At 34.0% G+C, this 12,530-nt stretch overlaps 1 protein-coding gene across 2 annotated transcripts in view; it reads right to left on the bottom strand.

Annotated features, from left to right (window-relative positions):
- Nucleotides 1-8,424: 8,424 nt before the first annotated feature.
- Nucleotides 8,425-12,530, bottom strand: part of LOC143225111 (uncharacterized) — a 63,151-nt gene continuing 59,045 nt past the window's right edge. For both annotated transcript variants that reach the window (XM_076453898.1, XM_076453899.1), the window contains one exon: nucleotides 8,425-11,095. In XM_076453898.1, the coding sequence (XP_076310013.1) occupies nucleotides 10,914-11,095 (182 nt within the window). In that variant the 3' untranslated portion in view covers nucleotides 8,425-10,913. The remainder of the gene's footprint in view (nucleotides 11,096-12,530) is intronic.

Raw genomic sequence — 12,530 nt, 5'->3', positions numbered from 1 at the left:
GAATAGTGGGATTGACCGTCACATTATACACCACCACGGCTGGGAGGGCGAGCATGTTTAGCGCGACGCGGGCGCGAACCCGCGACCCTCGGATTACGAGTCGCACGCCTCACGCGCTTGGCCATGCCAGGCCGAATCTCTGTTGTGAATCGATGTTGACAGTACTAAAACTTCAGTAGTTACTGAATGTCAACTGTGGTGACTGTACTGGAAACTTGGGTAGAGAGTGGCTATCAACTGTGGTGACTATACTGGAAACTTGGGTAGAGAGTGGCTATCAACTGTGGTGACTGTACTGGAAACTTGGGTAGAGAGTGATTTTTTTTATTTGTTGTTTTTTTAATGATCGTGCTCAATTTCCTTTTTCTTGCTCTATTATAAGGATATGAATATTTTAAAGGCGAGGGACATAAACCTATTCTACAGGGTGTTTGGAAAGTCACCGTTCACTTATATCTTTATTAACATACAAAACTGCACAGTGACTTTCCGAACACCCTGAATTTGATGTGGAAGATCATATCATCTCTCTGCTGTCTTGAAGTGGAGCATAATCTTTTGAGCAACAAATTAAGATTAAGTTCTTCTAGTGCATTATATATGCCCCTCAGTGACATAGTGGTATAACTGCAAACTTACAAACTGTAGAAACTATAACGGTGGTAGGTCGAACACAGATAGCCCATTGTCTTGCTTCGTGATTAACCAAAAACAAACCAAATAATCATATAAGGTTTAATGAAAGCAGAAGACGAGTGGTGACCAGTGTTCTAGTAGCCAAGAAGCCAAAGCTATAACAGCCAGGGTAGCTGCATTTTGGTCATCTCCCTGAGGCACAGTGTATGTTCTGTGAATAAGGTTGAAAAGTGAGTACTGTGGGCTTGAATCTAACTTAAGTGACGTTTCGTTTATCCTTTTCAGGAATCCCTACCATTGACACCAGGAATAAGTTTTCAGGAGTCACTTGATATGTCTAGAACTTTATAGTTCAGTATGTTGGCATATAATACGTTCATACCCATTCAGTAGATTCAAACCCTTGTTTCAACACTTAGTTATGTAAAAAAAACCCTTCCAGTGACCCTATTGCACAACCATGTTAAAGAAATGTAAGTGCCTGTTGCACAACCATGTTAAAGTAATGTAAGTGTTACATTATCGATACTTATCATGTAAAGCAGAAAGTTAGAAAAAATAATTTTGAGATGACTGATTAATAGTCAACATCATAATTTACACATTTGTTGCTACACTTATTGAAGAAATTTTTGTATATGGATGGCATATTTCATTACTTTTGTTGATTTTTCATATTTGGCATAAGATGTATACATTATTTAATAACTGTATTAATATCTACATAGGAATATATTGCTGTTTCAATTTCTTCCACTGAGAAAAATACGAGCCCGAAAAACTCAAATACGTTATCTATAGATTTTTTTTCAAAACTAGCTCTACGTATTTATTCTATGTTTCTGACATACTGAAAACAGGCGTTATAATAAAATATAGCTTGTTTTTTCCACACTTGCATTATTTCGTATTAAGATATCTATAATTAAAGACTTTTCTCGTATTTAATTAGTATACAAGTAATTCAATGCACGAAAAAACATTTGGGCCTCATATAGTTGAAGTGATTAGATTCGTAGTGTAATACTTTGTGAAAGATGGTTTTGTTCAGGTAGTTACAAAGAGATACGATTACATAAGTTGAGGACACAAAGTGTGGAGTTTAAATAGTTCTGGTAACAAATGAAAAAATGGAAAGTGTGTATGAACAATGTTTTAGTGGATATATATCCCTGACATGGAGGTTGTTTACAATGTCCCTTTATCAACATCCTGTACGAATGGAGCCAGAAAACTCATTTGTGTTTCCAATATTTGTGATGTTCCCTGGTACCACCCAGTTCTTATGTTACTGAAAGTAAACTATTTCCTATTTTACATCTCAGAAGCCACTATCAGTATCAGCTGGCTGCCACATTTCTGATGGTTTGTTTGCTTCTTGTTAAGCGCAAAGATGCGCAATGAGCTATTTGTACATCATGGGTATCGCAGCCAGACTCTTCACGTTATGACATTTCTAATGGAACAACGCGCTATCCTATCGTATAAGATAGTATCAAATATAATATCCTTCAATAGCGCATTCACCAGTTTTTAACGTCTGAACTTCACATATCTGCACAGCAAATCTTTCACACGAACTATGTTCCAATCTATTTACTCTTTACTAAAGGTTTCAAAGTTTTATCTTCCAACATTATTATCTAATGCAATACTACACCTTCCAGAGTTTTGGCCAATCCATAAAATCAGTAGCAGTAGCGTTTCCCAGACATTACAAGCGCAAACCATCTTTATTGTAAAAACGTATTTGTACTCACAAGCTGTTAGCACATGGCTCATGTACATGTTCTATACTATCCTATACCTCTGCATCCCTATAGTTATGAATATTCAAGACTGATGAATAATCAAACTATGAACAAATAATCTGTATAAATTTATGCATTTAATTAAAGAATGTATCTGTTTTAGTCGTTGTAAACAGTGACCAAGCTCTCTTGTACGAGAGAGATAAATAAATAACCAATAATATGACGGAATCCTATGAAGATGCTGCCATTTCGTTTGGTCTAATAACAAGGGCTGATAACAGCCCTTGATAACTGTAACTTTTGGAAAATCAGTTGACCCTGACGACGTCATTGAGAAATTTTATTTCTTCGTGTATTAATAAGCACTGTGATGATTTTAACATAAAGTCTGCATCTTTAATATATTATAAAACCAATCTCAAGCTTCAGAAGTGGCCTGAAATTTGTGATCAAGAGTTCGAATGTTGCCTAGGATAAAATTTATGTTTACAGAAGGTACAGGTAAGACTTTGGCTACTCCTTTATCCACTAGAAATTCAAACTCAGATTAATATATCATTTCAGACAGATACCTTATGATGTCAGGGACACACTTATGCTGTGGTTATAGCAATGAAATATGTACCATTGTCATGGTTAGTAGCCTTTACGCTCACATAAGTCTAATTCTTAATTGGTAACTAATTATTCTTTTTATATTTTAATTGTTATTTTTAGTTATTATTATTGCATTATTTATCAACGTTATTTTTTATAACTAGATGCTTATTATTAATTAGTTTTGTCCTAAGAAGGAACATTTATGCGTTGGTAATGGTAGGATTAAATCCTGCGTCTTCGTGATAGAAATTATATGGTGTGTTATCTACTCGAGTGGTTGTACTTGGTTGTAGCTTCAATCAACTAAGTATTTTCAACACTTCCAGTAAGTTACTTCTGAACATAGAAAGCCACTCAAGTACGTAATATAAACTATGGTCGGGACGTGGTCCATTTCCTGACTGTTAATAGCTGCGTTCTCTTGCAGCAAAGATAGCTTGTGATGTCCCAGGGTACAAAGCTGCCTTTCGTGATGACGAGAAATCCACTTGAAGTAAAAATGTATCCCAGGATGGCTGGTATGGGTATTAACACTTTTATTAGTAAAGCAGAGAACAACGTTTTGACCTTATCAGGTCATCTTTGTAGGAGGTGTTGCAGTTGGATGTTGAATTTGTTTGTGTTAATTGAATCTGGTTTCCATTTTTCTGCTTGTTTCTCCAATATAGAAGTAGTGACAGTTGTTGCATTGTATTTTATAAATAATGTTGGTGTTATATTTGTCAGTGTAGTTTTTACATAGTATGGATTTTAGTTTTGTACTTGGTTTTTGAATAAATTTGGTGTTTACTGGAAACTTGTGTTTTTATACGTTTTTTTCCAAATGTTTTTAATTTTTTCGCTGATGTCGGGAACATATGGTATGCACCAGTGTAAGGTTTTTTAGTTTGTTGTATTTTGGGATTTATTGTTGTTTGTTTGTTGTTGATTATGTTGTTGATCTAAGCGTGTGCGTATAATTTTTTCAATGTTTTTTTTTTAGAAAATTTGTTGATGTTGATGAAGTGTTGTTTTATTTTGATGATTTCATCGTTAATTTTATCATTTGAGTATAATTTTGTGGCTGTGTTTATTTAGTTTCTTAATATGTTAAATTTTTGTTTTGTTTCATGTGCTGAGTCCAAGGGAATGTATAGTCCAGTATGGATGATTTTTCTGTGGATTTCTGTTTTGAATTTTGTATGGGCTCTTGTGATCTTGAGGTTGAAAAATGCTATTTGATTAGTTTTTTTTTTCCTGTTCATAGGTAAACTTAATGTTAGGGTTTATAGAGTTAACGTTGTTGAAAAAACTAAATGTGTGTTGTGTAGATGTGAATTCAACAATTGTATCATCAACATACATGTACCAGTATAGTGTTGGGTGTAAGGCTGAAGTGATCGCTTGAGATTCAATGTATGTCATAAAAATGTTGGCTAGAACTGGTGACACGAGATTCCCCATAGCTAGGCCAAACTGTCGGTTGTTTTGGTGGCAGTGAATTCTATAAGGGTTGCTAATTGGTTGCTATGGATGTGTATCAATGGGTTGTGGTCTTGGATATAAAGTTCTACAGGAGGCTTCAGTGGTTGAGACTTCTGTGAAGAGGGAGATTACATTAAAACTGCTAATTAAGGCTTTATGATTTAGTTGATTAAGAATAAATTTAAAGTTAAAAGTCTTTCAAGAAGGAGCCAGCTGATGTTACATATTTAAAAAATGTATTCACGCTATGTATTCACCGATATTGTAGCTAAATGATTCATAGGTCAACATTATTGTGGTGCACATAAGTCGGTTCTTCAAAGGTAAGAACAAAGGTTTTGTGACGATTTATTTTATTTGTAGTAGTATTTTGTTTAATTGGTTTTCATGTGTTTTTGTTAGATTTGTTATATTATTTTAAATTTGTTTGTATCTGATACGATGTTGTTCATTTTTTAATGTATTTATTATAAATATAGCATTGCCTTTATCGGCTTTTAGAACTTTATGTTGTTGTCTTGTTGTAGGTTGTTTATATAATTAATATCTTTTCGTGTGAGGTTGTTTATTTTAGTTTTCTTTTCTGTGGAATTGTGTGTGTGTTTTTTTTCTTATAGCAATACTACACCGGGCTATCTGCTGAGCCCACCGAGGGGAATCGAACCCCTGAGTTTAGCGTTAAAAATCCGTATACTTACCGTTGTACTTGCCGGGGGCTTCTGTTAAATTATACTGACGGTTCTGCGTGAAAATTCGTTAAAAAATTTGTTTAAGACACTGTTTTAGGTGTTTCAAGGAAATATATGTTTTCAGTTCTACCTGGAAAGATAGGTTGTCGATGAAATTGTTGTCCAGGTTGTTTTCTTTTGGTGGTTGTTTTCCGTTGTTTTGTTAGTCTGAAGATGACCTTTGAAGGTCGAAAGGATGTTCTCTGCTTTATTAGTAATAGCTGCCTTTATTATTGTCTAAGTAATAAATCCATACTTTGTTTCTTAATAATCATTACAACTCCTGTTAGTGGACTCTACTTTTTGCTCTTCGCAAAATTCGTGAACTGGAATATATCACAATATGCTATTGTCTTATCACTTTTCTATTTTGTTCCATAATATTCTTTTTTTTTTTTGCAATAATGGACTATTGCAAGAAGCTCTATACTACCGAGTCTTCTATGTCTCATATGCTCCAGAAGTTGATCTTTTTGCTTATCCAATATATTAAAATATGCATTCATAGTTAATACACTCCAAACCATCTAAAGGTTAAAGATAGAGAAGGAAAACATCATTTACAACAGGTAATTTTTTGTTGTTGACTCCAGCATGCAGTGTCTTCACAAAATTAATCTTGATTAGAGGTGAAACACACACATGACCTATATGATGTTGCAAGGGCTTGCTGAGCAGACTATCTGTAAACTTGTCCGTGAGAATCTTCTCAGCCATTTTCTTTAAGGTTATTAAGTGCTAAGCCTACGAAGCGCATTATCAAACATCAAATCCTTGTGTCCAACTGATATTCCCTTGCTATGCCTTTAAGCCCTGACTGGTTAACCTGTTTTAACACTTTACCATTGTGAAACAGTAGTGCAGACACATATTTTCTGCTAAAATCTTCACCAGTTATGCAGCTGAAACATCACTAATGTTAGAGGGAGGACCTCTTAATCCTCCACAGGACCAACACATATATCCTAGTGAATGTGGTGTCCTTAAATAAGACCACAGTGAAGTACTATGCTGAAATAGGATGCGTGTTGTTTATCTCATCCACTGGATGCAGTCTCATCTTTGTTCCTTGCCTGTATAAAAGCTTTTCAAATTTCCCAATGATCTGCTGGATCATAGCGAGATTGTGATTGCTGCACCAGATAGTGTTGTTGTTCTTCCTAGTAGGCTTGATCTATCATATGCCCCTCAGTTCTCTCCCTTGCCATAAGTGACACTGACCAGTGCCTGTTAACCTAGTATGATCTAATCAGTGAATGTTAAACGTTTTACAGAGGCTGTGTTATTAGTTTTTAAGTTATCCAGGCTTGTCATTGCTATTGCAACTAAACCTTACCTTCCATGCTTTTGAACATTGGGCTTAGCCAGTGTAAGTCAAGTCGGTGCTACAATATTAATTTTGTTTAACCACCTTTCTCCTTTCAGCCATGAAGACCAATCAAGAAAGTGAACAAAACTCTCATCGAGACTCCAACTGACTATCATTAGATTAATAAATTAATTTCTTCATTTGATATTTTCCACCACAAGTTATTAGTATCGTGACTTTCTCTAATTTCGCTTCATATATTGTCCCAAGTAACAGTTAAGTAAACATATCTTTAAAAAACTTTTATGGAAGCTCTACATCTTCTTGAATTTTTATCTTTTTGAAACATGCCTTTAACAGAACTCTTATGGAACTTCATTAAGATTCTCTATTTCTATCCATTTGCAATTTTCTTATTTGAAGTGTCCGCTGTCTTTTCTGTACCTGCCTTACTTTACACATAATGAACATTTTCTTATTCGATTATGTTTATTTATTTTAATTCACGTTTTCCCTTTACATTTTATCTTAAATGCTCCAAATAAATATTGTCACAGAAGAATCATAGATCTGATGACCATACAAACAGTAGACGAATGTTTTATCTAATCACCAGCCCAACAGAAAAGTTGTTGAACTATAAACTATCAGGTCATCCCTTAAGTAATGTCCGATTTTAGGTTCAGAAAAAGAGAAAAGATTTCAAACGCTCCATTATTATTAATTATTTCCTGCCAACGATTCACAAGCTTCTGAATGCCATTTCTATAAAATTATTTGGGTTTGGAGGAAAAGAACGTTTCGAGGGTAGTTTTGACATCTTCACGTGTTCTAACTTTTTTCCATTAAGATAGTTCTGCAAACTTCGGAACAGATGATAATCAGATGGGGAAAGGCCTGGAGAATAAGGAGGATGTGGAAGTTTTTCCAAGTCTACCTCTTCAATCTTTGCAGATGTGATCCCTGGTGTATGGGATTATCCTGGTGTAACACAACACCTTTACGATTGATCAAAGCAGGCCTCTTTTCTTTCAGTGCAACATTTAAGCTCTCCAATTGTTGACAATAGAAGTCTGATGTAATCGTTACATTGAGTGGCAGCAACTCAAAGTGGATCACACCAAGAGCACCCCATCAAAAACTTAACAAGACTTTCCTAGGATGGAGGGCCATTTTGGGCTGTGCTTTAGCCATTTTACCAGCACTGAGACATTGTCTACGGTGCGAAACATTTTTATAATATATCCATTTTTCATCTGCAGTCACTAACTTGTCCAAAAAAGGTGAGTTACGTTTACGAGAGTGCAGAGAAGTGAAAATGTCCACTCTTGCTCTAAAGTTGGCTTTGTCAAATCATGGGGGGGCCTATTTTCCAAGTTTTGACATCTTTCCAAGCTGTTACAGATGACGGTGAACTTGTGAATGGGTTAAATTAAGCTTCTGTGGTTGTTCTTTAATTATTACAGCACAATCATTATCAAGTGCTTGATCAAGTGCAAAATATGACCATATTGTGCTGTGCTTTTGTTACAACTTAACCCAAAATTAAATCAATTTTTCTCTCCATGTTTCTATACAATCAGTTGTTGATGACCATATTTTGTTGTGCTTTTGTTACAACTTAACCTCATTAAATTAATATTCTTCTTGTGTGTCCATACAATCAGTTGTTAACGATCCTGATTTGTTATTTTTTCTAAAAATTTAAACAAATTACATTAGCATTTTCCCGTTGTGTCTATACAATCAGTTTTCAATATATCTTAACCAAGTGATAGAGAGAACCATAAATAAATCAATAAACATTCTGACCAGTTCTGACATCTCACTATTTCAAAAGTAGACAGAGTAGTTACACAGTTCTATTACTAGCCAGTCTTACACATTTTAAAAGAAAAAAACGGAAACAGAAGGCATTTTTCTACAACGGTTTCTTCAAAGTGCTTTTTATTTTCTCAATCTTTGCATGCAGTGCCTGCTACACAAAATATAAACTATTTGTTGTTAAAGAAGATAACCAAACGAATATTCTGTACGTGACTGTCTTTAACTTCCAGTACATTTGTAAGTCATAGGAACAATTCTACATTGTGAATGTTCTAAACGAACAGCTAAATACCTTTAAATCTTAAACTACTGCTTTTGTATCACAATGTATGAGACAAAATCTTGGAAAAGTAAACCCTAACTGGTTATCACAAATATTAATACATCAAATACTCATATTAGTGTGTATATACGAATATTTGAACGAAACAGACTTTTGATTTTTTTAGTTATCAAAATCATTTCAATTTTTTATCTCACTTGTTATGTTATTTTGTTTTACGTCCTGACTTCAAATGGAAACTTTTAACTAACTTAACAATCCATCCATTCTACGGAAGCATCAAAACTGACTTTAAAAACAAGTAGCAAACTGATATTCTATCTCGTTTTTATGTTATTAGAAGCAAAGTAAATGTTAACCACACCGATAATCCGGTTTCATAAATCGTTTTGTTTTTAAACAATAATTGCTCTTTGTAAAAATAAAACGGCATAAGGCACTTTCATTGAATATAACACACATGTTTCAACAAAAACTATATGCTATACACAAGTCCTGTAGTCCTCAGGTGAAAGCTTTGATAAGGACACTTATATTATTTGTAAGTCTACACTTTGGCAGAATAGTAAAATTAATTACGTAAATTATCATTGGTAGACGTATTTGAAGTTCAACCTTACTAACTTTGTTAGAAGTAAATACCATCACCCTAGAATTTGGCGTTGAATCAGTAAAATATAATCTACACAAAAATACACGCAGTTATTTTTAGATTAAAATTAGAAAACTTAACTTACTGTATTCTATCGTCATCCACGCAGACTCCACACACGTACTAGTTTATAAACAAGCAAATAAATCTGTTGGAAGATTCTCTTTCAATTATGAAAACGATTTTGGTCCAAGTACAGTAATATTTGATTTAACGCCTTACCTACTTTTTGATTGTTTGTTTGTTTTAGCGCAAAGCTACTCAATGGTCTACCAATGAAATCGAACCCGGAATTTTAGCAATTTAGATCCGTGAATATTTCGCTGACTCGTTAGGGGTGGACTAATTAAAAAGGTAAACTAAGCATCAAAATACTTATTTACAATTTTTTTACCTGCTTTAACAAAAAAATTTTAATATTTTGTATAAAATGACTTTCATCTGATCATGTTCCCCGCTGGCATAGCGGTAAATCTGCGGATTTACAACGCTAAAATCAGGAGGTTCGATTCCCCTTGGTGGGCTCAGCAGATAGCCCAATGTGGCTTTGCTATAAGAAAAACACACACTCATCTGACCATCCCAAGGTTTTATGGATAATACCTTTTCGTGATCAGGAAGAGCCATCATGCAGCCATTACAATAAGCAGCAGAACAAACAAATCCCTATATCTTTTTTCCAAATTCTGCGTGTTTATACAAGTTGAAGATTAATTGATTATTGTTTAACTTTTAACTTCCGTGAGTCTGGGGGTTTGTACGCTAAAAAATGGGGTTCTGTGCTCCATTTTGAAATTTTTTTGCTTTGTAGGCTTAATAACAAAAGTCAAAAGCTAGTGTAAAACGTAAATAACCCTATAAATAACATATAATCTGAGAATAATGTTATTAAATACAAAAACTTCATTCCAAAACGAAAATACGAAACAATTTTAAACCTGCTCCAATCTGCAGTGTCACAATGAACAAGTGAGAAAACCTAACCTAAACGTTTGTCAGAAAGGCAATTCTTCAAACCCTGGTCTATGTACCTAAAACTAAATAACACGAAACTTATTTTTGTTTTAGAATTATTTTTGCTTGTTTGTAATCTTTATGAAAGAAAACAAATTTGTAAAATCATAACCGCTATGATATAACCATTACACCTTTGGTATACAAGGATATATATATGTATATACTAATTTAGTTTTCCTTCTTTTACTTTTGTATTCACTTTCTTCAAACAACTCTACGTTCTTACATACAGCATATTTATTACAGTCAATTGTAATGTAACGTACAAGGATTATTATACGGCATTTCCCATTCGACTTGACAAACAGTAAACATACGCATAGATCTCTACGTATTTATTAATGGGACGCCATTAAACAACCTTACAATAGCACGGTTTATCTTTGTTATTAAGTATTATTTGCAAGAATCAAACTTCCGATAATTATACCGCAGAGTTTAATTTTACTACAAACTCTCACATAAAATAGTATAAATAAAAACGACGCAAAACTACCACAGATGTATTACCAAATTAAAAAAAGTGAATAAATCCGTTATAAGTAACCTTGGTGGGACGTGTCGTGTTCCAACATGTGACACACATACACAAACTCGACACAGAAAAAGGCACCGTGTACGGAATGCCACAAAAGTCGAGTTTCTACGCTGCCGTTTCCAAAGCCTGAACTTCTTGGACATGTGCCTGAATCTTGTCCCTGCGGTTTCGCCGAGCATGTAACTTCTCTTTTAAACCCATCTCCATTCTCGCATGGTTCATAGCCTGGCTTTTCTTAAAATATTCAACTTCTTCTTCGTGACGCTTTCGCAGTTCATCAATCTTACCTTTTATTGAGAAAAACAAAAAAATTGTCATCCTACCCGAAAACTATATGCAACAAAGAGTTTAAACAACCCGAAATATACATATTGTCTTAAACTATTTAGATCGGCGAAAATTAACCCTAGGTTTATCAATAGGGTCTACTGACCCTTTGACTATCTAACTGCTTTAGAACAAAGCCACACCGGACTATCCGTTGTGTTCACTGCGAGGAATAGAAGCCAGGATTTTACTGTCTGGAAGACTCATTAATTACATCGATCACTTAGACATGTTTTTGAAAATTATTTAAGCACCATACTGCTCGAGGGTCTATGACTATTGGTTACTCGGGCCTTAATCATAAAAATACATACAATGTTGCATTTAATCTAGCAACTGCTGTAGAGATTCTCTGTGTATGCTATACAGAAAATGGGCGGTTTAATCTCACTTTACCCAGTTCTTTATCTCTGGGTGCGCCGAGAGCCAAATATAAAATAACACGATATGGCGGAATATGCGAACCACTTCCATGGCGAACGTACATAGTTTATGAACAAGCAAGAAATATTACATATTTCACGAGTGAAGGCAATACACAAGACGAAAAGTAGTTGCATAGTTCAAACTAAGTAAGTTTTAGTTTTAAAAACTTAATTTTTAATAGTCATATCATGTAATTGCTACATAAGAAATTACACTGGACACAGAACAATTCTATACGACTATTCATATACTATTTTTATTTTACAAATAAACAAGAAAAGATATTATAAACACAGTATAATCCTACATGACAATTCATAAATTAGTTTTATTTCAAATAAATAAATCAATCAGTAATAATTGCAGAATTATACAATTTTTAAATTTGTATCAAAACGAGATTTTACTTTCTAATTTAAAGACAAAAACAAACGGAAACTAAAGTTAGGATCTTGAAAAAGGCACAAAATAGTTCAAATAATATTAGTTCTTGTATAGGAAAACATAGTCAAAAATAACATCAAATGTAATTTATATTCTGAATTAAATTACTGCAAAATCCTTTTTGAAATATTAGTGTGGAATATTGGACAATCAATCATGTTTACAGTATCAATGTGAGGCTTTAGATAATTATTTTTGAAGTGTCAGTGTGAGATCTCGGACAATTACGTTTCCAGTATCGACGTGTGGTCCCGGAAAATAATGTTTAAAACATTAACGTACAAATTTTGACAAATTACGACGTAAAAAAATATCACAAAACGTGTTTTTCGACATAAAATAAAAATAATTTTTATTACATATTTGTTTACTTCTCACTGATAACCTAAACTGTTTTAGGTATCTCAGTCACATGTGACTATCCTGCCACAGTTAATTACTCATAACTACTTTACGTCCTTTTATGTTTGTGTTTTCTGATATATAGCAAAGCCACATCAGGCTATCTGCTGAGTTCACCGAGGG

Source organism: Tachypleus tridentatus, chromosome 9, assembly GCF_004210375.1.
Source record: "Tachypleus tridentatus isolate NWPU-2018 chromosome 9, ASM421037v1, whole genome shotgun sequence".
Lineage (NCBI taxonomy): Eukaryota > Metazoa > Arthropoda > Merostomata > Xiphosura > Limulidae > Tachypleus > Tachypleus tridentatus.
Note: the sequence above shows the minus strand (reverse complement) of the source record. Positions and strands in the feature narration are given on the sequence as shown.